The sequence below is a fragment of the Ammospiza caudacuta genome, chromosome 4 (genome assembly GCF_027887145.1).
Source record: "Ammospiza caudacuta isolate bAmmCau1 chromosome 4, bAmmCau1.pri, whole genome shotgun sequence".
Classification (NCBI taxonomy): domain Eukaryota; kingdom Metazoa; phylum Chordata; class Aves; order Passeriformes; family Passerellidae; genus Ammospiza; species Ammospiza caudacuta.
Window position 1 is genome coordinate 34,234,510 of NC_080596.1, and position 16,107 is coordinate 34,250,616.

Genomic DNA, 16,107 nt, shown 5'->3' on the forward strand with positions numbered 1-16,107 from the left:
GAAAAGTCAACATTGGAGAGGCTCAGCCATGCAAGTCAGCCCTTTCCATGTTGTACAGGCACCCAAAAAAGGCATTGGGTGTAGAGGAATTCAGGAACTCAGAGGAGCTCACAATTACATTGTAATTAAAATTACACATCAAAAAGTTAGGGCAAGGGAGGATTTGAGAGATGTGCTAGCTAGGTCCAGCTAAAGAGATAGAAATTGGGAAATTGTCATGAGTAGGGTTATAGGGACACTGTAAATATATCTATGGACTGTGAAGGATTAGTTTCTGGGTCAGATTTTAAGGGAAACGGAGTGAGAGAGCCAGGAGGAGTTAACATGGGGTAAGGGTGAGGGAACTTGGAGAACAGGGCTAAAACTGGACACTGAAGAAGAGAGAAACTGCAAGGGGAGGTTGAGATGAGACAGAAAGCCTAGTTAGGGAGGAGGAGGTTATGCCCTTGTAAACTTTAGGACTGCTACAGCATCCTGGCTTCAGGCAGCCTGATTCTGCTGCTTTGAGGCATCAAGAAGAGCAGGAGCTGAGAGCAACCCCAGCATGAGCAGGACCCACACTGTGCAACCCCACAGAAACTGGATGCAGCAGCTTTAGGGAGGTGCTGGCAAAGGGATCCATTGCCAAGGTGACAAACCAGGATGAGGATCCAAGGACTCCAGACAGCAGCAGCTGGATATGGGCTGGAGACACAGCTATGAAGTCAGTCCTGAGTGGACCCTGAGAGCCAAAGAGGACAGACACTCCTAGAACAACTGCCTGCTCCAGTCTGAGCCCCTGGAGTGAGGGGGAGTGGGAGAATGGGACCCAGGTGAGGCTTGTGGGGCCAATAATCCCTATTAGTAGGAATGAAGGGTAAAAACAGGGAGGAGCTGTCAATTATTTATTGTGGTGTTACAGCTTCTTCCTCTCAAAAAGAGATGGCAACTCGAGGAGGCTCAAGTCCTGTTTGCATTCAGAGGTGCTGTAAGAAACCTCCCAATGTTAGGTCCTGGTGTTTCTAACCACTAAAGCATAGACTGAGCTCCTGGTGTGTAAACAATGTGAGAACCTCTCCATTGTTCAGGTGTCAACAAATGTCTACGCATCTTCAAATGTCCCATCTACAGCACTGTGGAACCAGTAAGGAGATTAAAGTTTCCTTGCACACAAAGAAAGCAAATGAAGCTTATGCATACAACAAAATTTTTGCTTTTTGGGGATAACATTAAGCAGGAATTTTTGTATCTAGCACAAAAAAAAAAATATTTTATAAGATACTTTACCAGGACCATTCTCCAGAACAAATGTATCAGTTTTGTGCCCAGGTTAACTTGGATTATTCCAAGTTTTCCACAGTTCTGGCAAAAAAATATATATCACATAAAATATCCATTTGCATAAATGCCAAAAAATACAGTTTTTTACGGCTGTCTCTTAACACTCCTGCAATGAGCACAGGGGGTTCAAAACCTCAAAACCCACCCATGTTTCTCAACAGTAAAATCCATTTGTTTACTACTAAAAAGATCTCTTTGTGTGTGATAGGCTAACAAAACCAGTTTTGAAGCAGTAACTAAAAGGATGACATTGACTTTTATCTGAGCAATATTAGTTACATCACCCCCACAACAGCAATGGCACCATAATATAAATGACTTTTTACCAAGCTTCAGGACAGAGAAAAGCCCCACTATGGAAAGATGGGATGCAGCCAGAGCAAATGTACCTGCTAGCTTGCCCTTTGCTAGGAAGTTCAAACATTTTTCTACTGCTTTGCAAACAAAAGACAGGCACACTTACAACAGAGAAAATAGCTAATATAAAATGTAGCTGCTGTGCAGAGGCAAAATATAGCTGTTTTTCTGGAAGATGCAACATTGCTTTTATTTTGGTGTCATTTACAAAGATAAAGCAGTTCATTGCAATTTTTGTATTTACATAAATTCAGAATTCAGCTTGAGGTCGGAAAAGCTGATTTTATTGCTGTCTTTCAAGTATACACTGCTGACTTCAACTGGCTTTGCAGTGTAACAACAGCACAGCAAATTTACATTTTTTTGCAGAGATCACAGTGGAAGACCCATCACAGAATTCCATCATTTGTTCACTGGGGAAAACACTTATGTGCCAAAGACAGGAAAACTTCAGCCTGCAATAATCCATGACTTAAATTAGAAAATTATTCTATAGACCAAAAGCATCAAAATAAAAAAGGACATTTTAGGTTTCGTGGGAGTTACAATTATTTATTATAAGAATAAAACATTGCAAAAAAGGTGTTGGATCATTTACTGAAACTAACATTTGCATAACTTTTTCAGTGTTTTGAATTTGTATTTGAAACATTTGAAAGAACTGATAATGGAAAACAAATCCTTCTTCTTGTTTTTTCTTTCTTTTTTTTAAAACATGCCTGTGTGGCAAGAATGCTCTAAGTTTGACAAGGGTGGTACCATCTATATACATTTAGGAAAACATGCTTGCTGTGGGTGTACAAAAATAAAATTTATTTGTTAAATTACACATAAATATAAGGTACAAATGTATTTTTAAAATACAGATAAAGATAATCACACTTGCATTGTGTACATATGAAAATACAGTATTTTAATATTCAACATACACAGACACATTTATGATAAATGCAACTAGTTGGCAATGCCAGTTCTCCTCAGTCTATTTTTTGTTCTTTTTTTTTTCCCCCTTCCAGTTTTCCATAAATATGGAAAAATAGGCTTTTGAAACAACTAGTTCTGCCGGACATCTTGCAGCAGCTTGTTAATTTCTGCCACCAGCTCACTGGCATCCATGAGTTCATGTTTGCCATCGCTGAGGTGGTTGAGCACATTGTCAAAATCATCCTCTTCATAATTCTCCGGGATCTCCTCCATGGCCGGCAGCCATTTGGATGAAGGCTGCGCGCCCGAGTGAGTCCCCAGAGTGGGCCCGTTGCTGGCAGGGTTTTGGAAATGCGTGCTGGCTGCCCAGGCTGCCACCCCCGGTGGATAATTCACATTCTTGGCTGGCACATGTCCCTTCCTGCGCTCCAGCGAGTTGGAGCGATCCGTCTCATTGCACTCCGTGTAGGCGTCCAGCGAGGGCGGCAGCAGGCGCTGGAAGACGCTGCTCATTTCCGAGAGGAGCGAGGAGGTGCAGGAGTCCCCTGATTCCTCCTCGCTCTGGCAGTCCTTCCCAAATGTTGAAAAGCTCTTCTTCTTCTCACTGGAGTCAGCTGCCTGGGCATCCTCCTCGAGGCCCTGGTGGTGCTGCTGCTGCTGCAGGTGCTGCTGCTGCTGGGGTGCCTGGAACTCTTCGCCAGGGATGAACATGTTGCTTCTGTAGTCGGAAGAAGGAGACGGCAGCGGGGGCATCCAGCACTGGTCCGAGTGGCCCAGGACCCTGCACTCCTCTGTGCACAGGCGCATGGCTGCAAGAGAGACACGGGAGAGTGAGCACCCCTCCTGCTGCATTCGGCACCTGCACTCACAGGGGTGCCTGCCACCAGCACTGCAATCCCCCAGAGGTGTTTGATGCCGGCAGGAGGCTATTTACAAATCACAAACTGGCTGGGACTGCTGTGGAATGTGCCTCGAGCTGTTTCATTTTCCAACATCACTCTCATTCCATGGTTATGACAATGGGAAGATGCCACCAGCTCACATCCCAGGCAGCAGACAAAGAACTCAATGTTACAACTCACTTTATAAATTTTTTGACCAATCACACAAAGCAAAAGCACATTGACAGTAGTTCCATCCAACCACTATAAGCACAGGTACCTGTGGTTAAACAATGCTTGCTTATTTCAAATACAATACCTGTTTGTAAGCCTTAAACACAATGCACAGAGCTCCATTATTAAGCTTCAACTTTTCTAATATCTTGCTAGATAAATTTTTCTGTAGCTTAGAGAGTTATTCTAGACAAGTGTTAATACACAATTCATTGTTCTATTTGCCCTTGCTTTTCTACTTGGTAAATAATTTTTCTGCTGACCTATCTCATGGTTGCTGCTTAGCTCTAATCACAGTTCTGCTGTCTCTGGGGCCTGCCTTTTGCAGCTTTCCCAAAACTCTCAGATTTTATGGATTCCCACAATTCCTCTTCTCTGTTCTGTGCAGGAACATGGCAAATACAAACAGTCTGGTACCTCCATTGCCAAGAACAAGAACAACCAGTGCAGTTCATGTAAGAGAGTAATGCAATCTCTTAGCTAAGATGAAGATAAACATGTGAATTGCAGGTAGAAAAACAAGCACTTGTGACTTGAAGCCACATGAACCCTTTGTACAGTTCTAGCTCATTAAAAAATATAAAATGAAAGGAAGAAATTTCCACCTCCAAGCACTCACTTGAGTTTTAGAGAAGTCTTCCACATGCAACAACTGAGGCATATCAGAGCAATCAAGTGGGAGTAAATGGACAGGGAAAATGAAGAGCAAAGAATAATAATATGCAGAGGGATCTCCTTTTCCATTAAACAACTCCTTTGTTCTCACAATGAAGTGTATGTAGAACTCAAGGTGATCCACTGCCACATTACCTTTTAAACTAAATCAGTTAAATTTTAATCCACTATGAGAACTCGAGGGTCTAATTCCCAGCCTGTGTGACTCTGGTGTTCATACTGGATTTATACTCTCAGGAGCACTTGCAGCTCTGTAGCTCGGGTTACTGGCCCATCCTGGCTCAGGCCTTGGCATAAGGATGGTTCCAACCCCCTGGATGGGAACCCAGTTCAGCCATGAGGGCTGAAGAGCAGAAGATGGAAGAGCCGCTCTCTCAAACTCTCTCCCTGTTTCTCTCCGGTAGAAACAATAACGTGGGGCAAACGACTGAACTCTGAGTGCTCCACTGCTCCAGACTGGCCCACAAAAGGGCACTGCGAGGGTCCTTTGCAAATATTCCAAGAGGCCTGGGAATGGCTCCTGGAAGCAGAGACAGGCAAAGCGCAATCTGACAGACCTGCAGGGAGGGATGTGCCAGAAAAGATGCTTAATTTTCCAGCCCAAAGGGAGCTGATGGTAGGACACAAAGCCTCGCCTCAGGCCATGAGTCTGTGTGCCTGCCAGATATGCTGGAGAAGATCTGGGTGCTGCTGGGGCACTAATGGGTCCGAGCCACCAACTTCAAGACAGCTTTCAGAAATGACAGACTCTTTGCATTATGCATATTTCGACCATAAGAAACTCCTGCCCATATCACTTAATGGTTAGATTATCCCACACAGAATAGTTTCTTGTTCTTTCTCAGCATATACTGACTGCAAAAGAAATGTTTGCAGTCATGCCCTGGAAGTTTTCCTTGCTCCCTCAACACATTTCCCATCTGGCTCTGGATCCACTCCATTTATCAAAAAATCTTTTTGTAGTGGTGTAAGCAGAACGGAACAGAGTATTTCAGTTTTGGATGTACTAGTGATTTATAAAGCCCTACTCTCATACTGTCAGCACTATATTTTTGCACTATACACAGCCTATCATATTGTTTGCTTTTCTAATGGCCTTTCCATTCCTATGAGTATAAACTTTCTCCATGTCATGCCTGCAACAGTATGAATTTCTTCAAGATTACAAGCTCAGACTGTAGCCTGGATATTGCTCAATCTATTGCAAAATAACTGCTGATCCTGGAAGTTCCAAACAAAAAAAGCAAACTAGAATATATCAGTGGCTGAAGTTTTGATACAAGTGACTGAAATGCCTGCAAGTATTTGTTCCCATATATGACATTTTCCTGAAAATGCCCAAGAGTTAGAACTGTCAAAAGACATATAAGTGATCCGTGACCAGTTCTCAAGTCATCCCAGAAGGTGAGGATTATACTCCTAATTAAGAAGATTCCTTTCAGACTCCTTTAAATTCATTAGATACTTTCAGTGCTCTGGCATTTCATTAGTAGTGAAGTTTGTCTTAATGACAGTTTTGCAGCCATTGTTATCAGGAATGGTTTTAGTTTAAAATAATAAATTCTGACATTCCTGAACATAAGATCAAAAGATACTCTGAAGTAACTGAATGGTGACACAAAAAAAATCTGTCCTTAAATCAGCAATAAATTTAAAAATGGCCAGATCAACAACAGCTTTTTTTTTTTTCCTCTTTTTATTTTTTTCCAGAACTTAAACTTGATGGTTAAGATTTAAAAAGAAAATGAAACAAGTCTTTCAATGACACCTATGGAACTTTCCAATCATGTAATTTGTGGAGTTTTGGGGGACTGGCTCCATTCCTTTCTTGTTCCACCTTAAATAGACAAACTGAAAGGACCTTCCCACAGCATTTTTGCCTGTGTCTAGACTGACAATGCAGAAACCTTTCAGAATGGAGAACAGGAAACCTTCAGGAAGTTTTCTTTTCCTTTTCATATATTGGGATTGTAGATCAATTCAGGTCTCATCTGAACAGGTTCAATGGACTTATCTGAAGGATTAAGGCCAAGCATAGCAATAAATGGACATCTGGGTGAGACTAAATACCAATCTTGATAGCCCAACCCAGTTCTGTCTGCACTGAGAGGAGTTTCCCTTACTTTGAATTTCATTAGCCTGGCATTTTTGGAAATCCTATCCTTAGGCTTACTGTTTAGAGAGGGAATTGTAAGAGCTGAAAATGGGTCATGGGCACTTCAGCCAGCTAAGAGGACAACCATTCCCATTTGCCCACTGTAAAGGGATCACTCTTCCTTGGCAGCAGCAGGGCAGGGTGCCAGTGCCAACACCATTGCACTTCAAGTTCCCCAGGCCCACTCAGAGCTCCAGGATATCCCTCCCTGCCTCCTTCCTAGTGCATAGGAGAGAATGAGACATGCCTCATGCTAGCTGGCAGAGGAATAAGTAGGAGTTAGGGAGGATGAGGATAAAAATATATTAGAAGTCCAGATTTAGGTAAAAGATTCTGAAAACAAACTCTTCAAGGCCACTGGTTTTGAGCGCATTTGAGGAGGCAGGTGAATGGCTGGGTATGTGATACAAGACCTAGACTGGAGCAAAATATGCATAGAAAATTTTAAAGTTAAATTGTATGTGCAAAACAATCTGAACTTCTGGTGTTCTGTCTTGTCTAGCATAACAACCCTGATTAATACATGGGGGTCACTTTAGGAAGGCCATGTGCTGCACCACCTCCCAAAGCAAAGGGCCTCCACTTATAAAATTGCTTTACTAAACTTGTTCAATTTATAAACGTGGTTCAGTGAACCCTACTGAAATTATCTGGCCCTCTGGTTATACAGAGAAAACTAAATATGATCTGAAGTAAGAACAAGATCTAGGGTACAACCAGAGGCTGTATAATTATTAAAGTAATTACAAAATTCTTCTATCTGTACTAAGCATGAATTCCCATGACCTTTCATTCAACTTTTATTTGGGCATAAATTTAAAAGCAATACTTCATATGCATGAATATGTGTATGCGTGTTTATCCTACTGCCACTCACCCTTTTCTAATTTTTTTTCCTTTCTGCCCTCTGCCCTTGAATTGTACCTCTTAAGCTCTTGCTTCCAGAAATTAGCATTGCAAGATTTAAAATCTGGGAAATATTTAGAACTTTCCCTTTCCACTCAAGTTCATTTTTTCAGTGGGAAAAACACTTTTCTTTCTTCTCCATCCATATTTCTAGTTCACTTTCATACTCAATTTCTAAATAGTAAAGGTTTTTGTCATATGGATCAAATCCACTGTGGAAAACCTATCTCCCAAATTGTAGGTCACTGTATTTTTAACAAACCACAACTGCCTGGCTTTGCAAAAACATCCACCCAGTCATTAAAAGTCTAAGGGCTTGGAGCAGATCATACTTTTAGGAGGAATCTGGAGCCAGCTCATGATGTGAGTAACAAAAAATACAGTAGGCATTGCTCTGGGTAGATTTACAGTTGTATCTGAGGTTTCATTTTAGTAGATACATCAAGGCTTCAACTCAGTATTTATCATGAAGCAAAGTAAAAAAGGAAGGAAATATAGGACTTGAAAGCTAAAGAATTTTTGCTTTCTCAGTAGTAGGTTTATCAAAGTGACAGCCAGGCAGAACTGTAAATAAACTGCTCAGCTTCCATTCTGCTCTTACCTGCAGGAATTCTTCCATCTGTAAGGAAAAGGTCACTGAATCCTTCCCCAAGAAGTCTGTCAATTGGAGACTCTCTCCCCAAATCATAATCACTGTCTCCAGCTTCACTATCACCCCGGCCACTGTCTTTCAAGCTGAATTTATCCATATCTTGTAGGGCGTATCTGTAAAGAGAATTGTGGAGAACTACATTATCTCAAGTGCGTTATAATCCACTTTTTGTTTAAATATAGATGTCTCTATATTTCTCATCCTACACTCATATGTAGCAGAACAAACTGGATTCTTACCTGTAGCTTCTGGAATATTTGTTTCCTCGAAAACTTGGCCTTGGTTGATACTGGCCCTGATGAAGCATTGAGAGAAGCTGAGAAACCTGCTAAAGAAAAGGTGAAAAGACTGATTCCTTGAAATGAAAGCTCAAGCTCCTAGGTGTAAAACCACTAATTTGTTTCTCAGGTTTGTTTGAGGTTTCTTCTTTTTCTCCTTTAAGATTTAATTAAATCAAATTCCTGCACATATTTAATGCAGTATAATAGACTATTTGATAGTGTAGTGTTCGACACAGAAAACATCTGAAGACTCTGTAAAATGAGGAAGTTCAGTTCTGTTCATTAGCCTCTGAATTCCTAATAATTTATTCTTTAACAAGTAAAACAAGCAATTAAACAGAGGTGGAGTTTTGTTTTGGTTTAAAATATTAGAATCAAGCCTTTAACATTCCAGGATCCTAATTCAAAACAAAACAGCCTTACTTTACATGTGAAGAGTTACCAGGACACAGCTCTTATTTATTCAAGCTATGACCCAGCATTTGCAGTAAAAACTAAGACAGAGAGTCTCAAAGTTTGGGATACAGTGCAGCTGTATGTCACTGCAGCTGTACTCAAACTGTGTCAGAATGCTTCAGTTCTGCATCCCCATTAATCAAAGAGTTTCCTGGATTGTTTCTGAATATAAATATTCAGGCCCCCTTTCTCAGATGGAGCTGCACAGAGAGGAGGGAGAGGGAAGGCAAGGAAGAGTGAACAGTTAACCAGTGCAGAGCACTATGTTCCACTCCACTGTTTTGGCCTTACAGGGAAGAACCAAGGAATAATGCTATTGCCAATAGAATTAACCCAGTTCCTCAGGGCAGTGGAATCTGTTGATATTGGAGTAAAACTGAAAAGCTGTGACATCGAAGAGAAATCCATGACACATTCCCATGAGGCAGGGGGTGTGTAGGCTTCCAAATGAGTGTCTGCATAAATGGATGTGCGAAACCAAGGTCTGGACCTTACCTCGACAGCTGGTGTGGCATGGGTGAGTTCCAGGGAGAAGTTTTCAGGCACATGGTTGGAGGAGATGGTCACCAGGCTGTTCAGGGACTGGTGGCTGTGGTGGCTCTGCCGGCTGCTCATCTGACCCCTCTCCAGGGCCGGGGAGGATGATGGTGAAGCTCTGTGGTGGGACCTGATGGGCAGAGTGCCATTAACCGTTGGCACCAGTGTGATGTCCCCTTTGTGGATCTGCCTGGAGGGACGTTTTGGGTGGTGCTGGTAGGTTGATTCAGCCACGCGACAGTTGTAAGACCTGGTGTCCTTTTTCTCGCGATTGCACCTCGTGGCAAAGATAACCATAATAACCAACAGCACGGCACATATAGATCCTAAGGATATAATCGTTATCATGGAGATGTCCAGGGAGGGCTGGCTTATCAAAGTTGCTTCAGTGCTTGAAAATGAATAAACATGCTCCAAAATGGTACATTTCAGAAGAGCTTTAGTACTAAGCTGAGGACTGCCTTTGTCCTGGACTATCACCAAAAACTCCCATTGTTTTGCTGGAACTGATTCAACACTCACATTGATAGAGATGTCACAAGTCTGGGGATCCATCACAAAGATGTTGTTTTCCTTGTCAGCTGCTATGGAGCAGCTGAGCTCAGAGTTCATACCAGAGTCTCTGTCTGTAGCCCTTATCCTGGTGACAAGAAAGCCAATTTCAGCATTTTTAGGGATTGAGATTTCTGCTGTGCTGTTGCGTAGCGCCGGCCCCACGATGACTGGAGCGTTGTCATTCACATCAATGATGGTGAGTACAACCGTGGCATTGCTAATGAGCTGCTGGCTCCCTCCGTCCCTAGCTTGGACCATGAAGGCAATTTGATTTACTTCTTCATGATCGAAGGTTCGCAGGGCATAGATCGCCCCGTTGGAGGGATCGATGGTCACGTAGGTGGTTATAGAACTTCCCAAAACAGAGTTCTCCAAAATAGTGTATGTCACCTGCCCATTGTCACCTAGATCAGGGTCTGTGGCTGTGACTGATGTGATGTATGCTCCAGGAGAGTTATTTTCCAAGATAACAACTTCATATCTGTTTGTCTGGAAGCGGGGTGGGTTGTCATTTTCATCACTGATTTGGACAGTAAAGTGTTTCACTGTGGAGAGACTTGGCGTTCCCTTGTCCTCTGCTATTACAGTCAAGATGTATTCAGATCTCTTTTCCCTATCTAGAGTGGCATTAGTTAAGATTAAATAGTTATTTTCATAAGTCTTTTGAAGTTTAAAGTGGCCATGCCCATGGAGCTTACAAGCGATCTCTCCATTCACACCAGAGTCCTTATCTTGCACTCTGACCAGGGCAACAAATGTGTCCAGGGGTGACCCCTCAGAAATGCAAGCTACCTCTTCTCTCTCTGTGGACATCAGATTTAAGTTGATTTCTGGCTTGTTGTCGTTCACATCCACAACTTTAATTATAATTTTGCAGTGAGCTGGAATAGAATTTGGCCCCATATCCTGAGCCTGAGCGTCAATTTCATAAGATTTGGTTACTTCATAGTCCACTTGCTTCAGCAAGGTCAGGTGACCTTTTTCTGGGTCTATCCTAAAAGTTTCTATAATTTTGGCAGACACATGACTGCTGAAGGAATACACGACCTTCCCATTGGCGCCCTCATCTGGATCAGTAGCATTGAGGTCTATGAGCAAAGTCCCAATAGGAGAGTTTTCCAAGAGCTGGATAATATATGACTGCTGCTCAAACACAGGGCTGTTGTCATTGGAATCAGAAATGCTGATTTTCAGGAGGGATGACCCAGATCTCTGAGGCACCCCTTTGTCAGAGGCAGTGAGTTGGAGTTCGTAAGTCGACTTCAGCTCACGATCCAGCTCTCTGACCACAATCAGCTCTGCATACTTAGCACCGTCAGTCCTGGTTCTCACATCAATGCTAAAGAAATCGTTTGCAGAAAGGGAATAAGTGTGAAGGGAGTTGTCTCCCACATCTGGATCAAAAGCACTGTCCAAAGGGATCCGAGTTCCTACAGCTGCACTCTCTGATATCTCAATAGGGATAAGAGCTCTGGAAAACTGCGGAGAGTTGTCATTAATATCCAGCACTTCAACTTCAACATGGAAAAGCTGCAGATGTTCAGTGGGCAGAGTGATCACATCAAACTCTATGGAGCAGTTTAAGTTTTTCTGGCACAGTTGTTCCCGATCAATTTTAGCTCCTATGCTGATTTCTCCATTATCCTCACGGACTACAAGCAAGGGAGAATTTCCCCTCTGCATGGCTCGAAACCGAACTGAGGAAGGGTTAGGCATTTTTAATAAAACATCAGCAACATCCTCCGATAGTCTGGCTATTACTGATCCAACCCTCTGCTCCTCATAAATCCTGTATTTCAAATTCTTGCCCAGCACAGCATTATTGCAAGATATTACGATCAGTGCAAAAAGGAATAAAAAGTGCATTTTACTGTTGATTCGATACATTTGTAAGTTTTTGCAATTAATTTCTCCCAATAAGTTAAAAAGCAATTATTTTGCCTTCCTTCGGTACCTTAAATCCAAAGCACATCTGGTCCTGTGCAGCTTGAAAACGCCTTTTCTAGCCAGCCAAGTATTAATAACTTACAGATCAGAAAACTTTTGGCTTTTTCTATACACACCGTTCCGGGATATCCAGATACAGTCTGTAAGCAATCCACGCTTTCTCATTTGACTCGGCGCTCCTCTTGCAGGCTGAGATGCTCCGGGGGGCAGCGTGCTCCTCTCCCACCCTCGGCATCCAGGGACCGCGGGCGGGATGGGGATGGATGCGCAGCCCGTCCTCCCGCCTGCTCCGCGCTCGCCGCCGCACTGAGCGCCCTCCCTCGCCGGCTCCAGCCTAAATTCCTCCGCAACTTCACTCCAAGTCCCCAGACAAAGCTTTTGCCCGGCCTGTGCTGAGCCCAGTGCAGCCAATCAGCCGGGGAGGGGAGGGGAGAGAAGGGGAGGGAAGGGAGGGGAAGCGATGGGGAGGGGGCCCCTCGGTCAGCGCCCGCCAAGGATGGGGGCTGGGGGGTGCGAATGACTAATGGGCAACTTTAAATCAACGTCTCTGCTCCCCACCCCCCGAATTTTCATGGCAATTTCAAGCGGGGTTTTGTGATTTTAATTCCTCCCCTTCCTGCCAGGAGAAATGCGATCGCACTCCTGATTTACATACTTTAGGTTACTCCTTGTTTAACTCGCTGCGAGCTTTTAAGTGGCTTTGCTTAGTAAAAGAGCCGGGGCTGACGTCTCGCTGTCCGTGCCGCAAGAGCGTCTTCGTGCTGCTTGTTTGCCTACAACCTGCGTGCCCTCAGTATTTGTGCTCCCGCTCGGAGCCCTGCGAGAGCTCCTCCGCTCCACGAAACCTGTCCTCCTCCTTCTCCCCAAGTCAGGAACATTTCGCATTCTCTGGCTGCCTCTCGCAGCGTCTCTGCCCTCAGCGCAGCTGCCTCTGCCTGAGCCCCGTTCCTCTGTGTGTCCATGTGTGCGATTGTCTCAGAGCTTTTTATTTGCTGTTCCAGTGCTACTTCAGGTGATCTTTTTCATCCTGTTTGAAATAGCACTTCATGCTCCACCGTGACAGCCTGTGCTAAGCACACCTTCTACATGCCAAGTATTTTAAAGGAAAAGGAGCCACAAGACAGATTGTTTCGAAAACGACAAATTCCTCCCCTCTCTGATGTCGCAGAAAACTATTTACACTCCCACACATTTGCACACAAAAATATAATCTTGTGTCTGAGTCGAGCATGCATTCTGTGCAAACCAGAAATGTTACAGATCGATGTGTGAGCTTCAGGCTGCATTCAGGACATGGAAGCTGATGCATTCCTCTCACTTCAAATGTATCTATTTATGTGACTTCTACTTCCTTTTTACATAGGCTTTTACCATTTTATCCACAGGCTTGCTATGTTTCTCTTTGTTTTTCTGCTAACTTTGTCCATTCAATTTTTAGCGTTTCCCATAAGGATACCATCACTCTTTTATTGCTCTTCTCCCTCTCTTATGGTCCGCCCCACGGCATATCCCAAAAATGTAAAGAGTAAATCTCTTATTTGCCCAATTTACTTGCTCTCAGCAGAGCTCAGCCAAAGTCACTAGGAAGGTTTTTGCTGAAAAAGAAAGCAGAGGAGGCTCAGTGTGAACTCTCCTTCTTTTTAAGCATTCAAAAGCATTTTATAAGCCATTGTCTCTTTTTTTTTCAACCACAAACTAGCACCGTGTGGCAAATTGTGCAGAATAGAAATGCCCATAATGAATGTATTTAGTACTGGGTCACGCTGATGAACATTCTGCCCCCATGAATAATACTGTTTTACAAGTTTGCAGCCCTTTCAAATTGCTGATCCCCAAAACCCTATAGGCAAACTAGAAAAGCTAACACAAGCAACTGGGACTTTAGAAACCCATAGCCATCTGGCCTAAATCTCTAACAATCCAAGCCAATAATTATATCAATTCAGGCTTTAGTGAACCCCTTTGCAAACACCAAAAGAGCAAAGAAAGGAATTAGTGACCATTCTGAGTTCTGGTGGAGAGAATTCAAAGATAGTATAATTCCATTAGTTCATGGACAGCTTTTTTTGCAGCTTTGATAAATCTTCCTAAAACATTTTTCCCAAGTACAAATGTAAACTCTTTTCTGATGATAACTGGGCAAAGAGGTTCAATTAAATGCTGTTCTTAGTGTCAATAAAAAGTATTTTGTTGATAAAAGAAGTCACCACCCCTTTACATGATTAGTACAGGAGATGAATAATTCATAGTAAAAATAATTCCACTGCTTTAAAACTATTATGTGTATTTTTAAATGATTGCATGTTCTTCCAAGGAGCTGTTTAGTAGACTTAGATATGCAGAGCTTGCTTTATGCAATTTTTATCACTTTCCAAGTAGTAATTCCACTTTGTCGCATTGGTCTTTCTCGGAGACACACTCTGTATAATAATAGAGAGCAGGATACCTCCCAACAGGAATTACAGCACCTCTTTTCTTTTTCCCCCTTTTTGAATTTGGAAATTATTTTTTATTTGAAAACTTTATCATATTACATGCTATATTATCACTTAAGTCCACACTGTCTTGCAACTGACCACTGGCACTTACGATAAAATGTCATTGTCACAATAGTCCTTACCTAAATTCTGAACCAAAGGAAAAATCTCATTTTTCTTTTTTTCTTTTTTTTTTTTTTTTCATTTGATAAGCTGCAAGTGGGAAAGATCATATCTTCAGATTGTTTGCTTAGATGAAGCAATATTGAAGCGTCTAGCCCTTCTGGAAGTGATGCTTCTCTAAGGGTGCTCAGGAGCAATCGGAGCGCTCCCAAGGTTGCCATCTCCAACATCCAGTGAAAGAGTTTTGTCTGAAAGTGTCTTAAACTCCAGTGCACCTTTGACATGGCAGACTTCCCTGACAAAGAAAAGAGAGAGTCCCACGTGCAGGCAGCAGATGCTCTTAGTGAGCGTGGCATTGTGAGTGCTGCCAGGCACATGACCAGAGTGCTGCTGGCCTCCTGGAGACTGGTCTCAGTTATCCCCACCTAAAAGACCTATTCACCACAAGCTTCTTCCCAAAAGTTGCACTCCATTTCTTAACTGATGTACTCAGGAAAAACAAACTGACTCTAAATTGCACTTTCATTTGCCTGCAGTACTGCTTCAGAAACCACAGCTGCACAACAGATTAATTATTTTTCACTTAGCTGAAAGGAGGTTTATTTCTGGGGTCGATACACTTTAAAGTCTGTCTTGTTACTGTGAGGAGTTTTACTGAGCTCTTATACTTTCTTCTAAAATTTTATGAGCCCCTAGATGCAAAATATATATGCAAAAATTAGGTGAAAAATAATTTTACTTTGAAGAATTTTGATAAATAGTCCCTCAGCAAGGAGAGGAGAGAAAAAAATCCATTTTCCTAACAATGATAGAAGCACAGTAAAATTAGCACTGTGCCATTTGGTTCATTCCCGTCCTCAAGACACATACACAAAATGAGATTTTATTCACTTCTGTATGATTTATTACCTTATGTTGCATTATGTTACAAAATGTCACAAGAGCTATGCTCCAGTGCACAAGACATTGCAAGATAAAATTTGATTTGACACCTGTGCAATGAATGTGAAAGACAAGTCTTCCTAAGTCAGTAGTGTATATTAAAAGACATTTCCATCACAATGAACAACACAACTGAGGAGCTTCATCTCTCCCTCTTGCTTCTCTCCCCTTGCTTCTCTCCCTTTGCGTCTTTCTTCCTTTCTCCCTCTCTCTTCCTCCATCCCACTTCAACAAACCTGTTTCCCTAAGTAAAAGTATTACTTCCATCCGTTGCAGGCTGAGTCCAGACTGAGTGAGGGGTATTCTTGTAGGCAAATGAGTGTTGCCATTTTACATTCACTCTTGGCCCCAAAAAGCTGATCAAAGATAGATGTGATGCTATTCTTTGGACTGGGTGGAAGGAAGCTGACATTTCATTCCACTGATTTGCATAGACAACCATGTAACAGAACTCATCACAAAATAATGCTGTATTTGTCCAATTTACTATCTCATCAGTTACTCTTATACCTGATATTTTTTTCAGAACTGAGGAACATCAGAGGCTGACTTACTTTAAGAGATATTAAAGGTGGAAAAGACCATTGAACCATCAAAAATGTGGCCTCTGGATCACAGTCTTCTTAGTTAAAACCAAATATCTCAGGCAGAGCACATGTTTTTGATCTGTGGAATATTAAACAAC

The 16,107-nt window shown here is 42.5% G+C and overlaps 1 protein-coding gene across 2 annotated transcripts; it reads right to left on the reverse strand.

Annotated features, from left to right (window-relative positions):
• Nucleotides 1-1,893: 1,893 nt before the first annotated feature.
• PCDH18 (protocadherin 18) lies at nucleotides 1,894-12,137 on the reverse strand. 2 transcript variants are annotated; one of them, XM_058803271.1, is made up of 4 exons: nucleotides 9,337-12,137; nucleotides 8,344-8,429; nucleotides 8,054-8,217; nucleotides 1,894-3,410 (listed from the first exon to the last, which is right to left on the reverse strand). In XM_058803271.1, exons 1-4 carry the CDS (start codon nucleotides 11,818-11,820, stop codon nucleotides 2,731-2,733), a joined length of 3,414 nt encoding a protein of 1,137 aa, XP_058659254.1. In that variant the 5' UTR covers nucleotides 11,821-12,137; the 3' UTR covers nucleotides 1,894-2,730. The 2 variants fall into 2 exon arrangements, with proteins under 2 accessions (XP_058659254.1, XP_058659253.1); XM_058803270.1 differs by having other exon boundaries at nucleotides 8,344-8,432.
• Nucleotides 12,138-16,107: the final 3,970 nt, after the last annotated feature.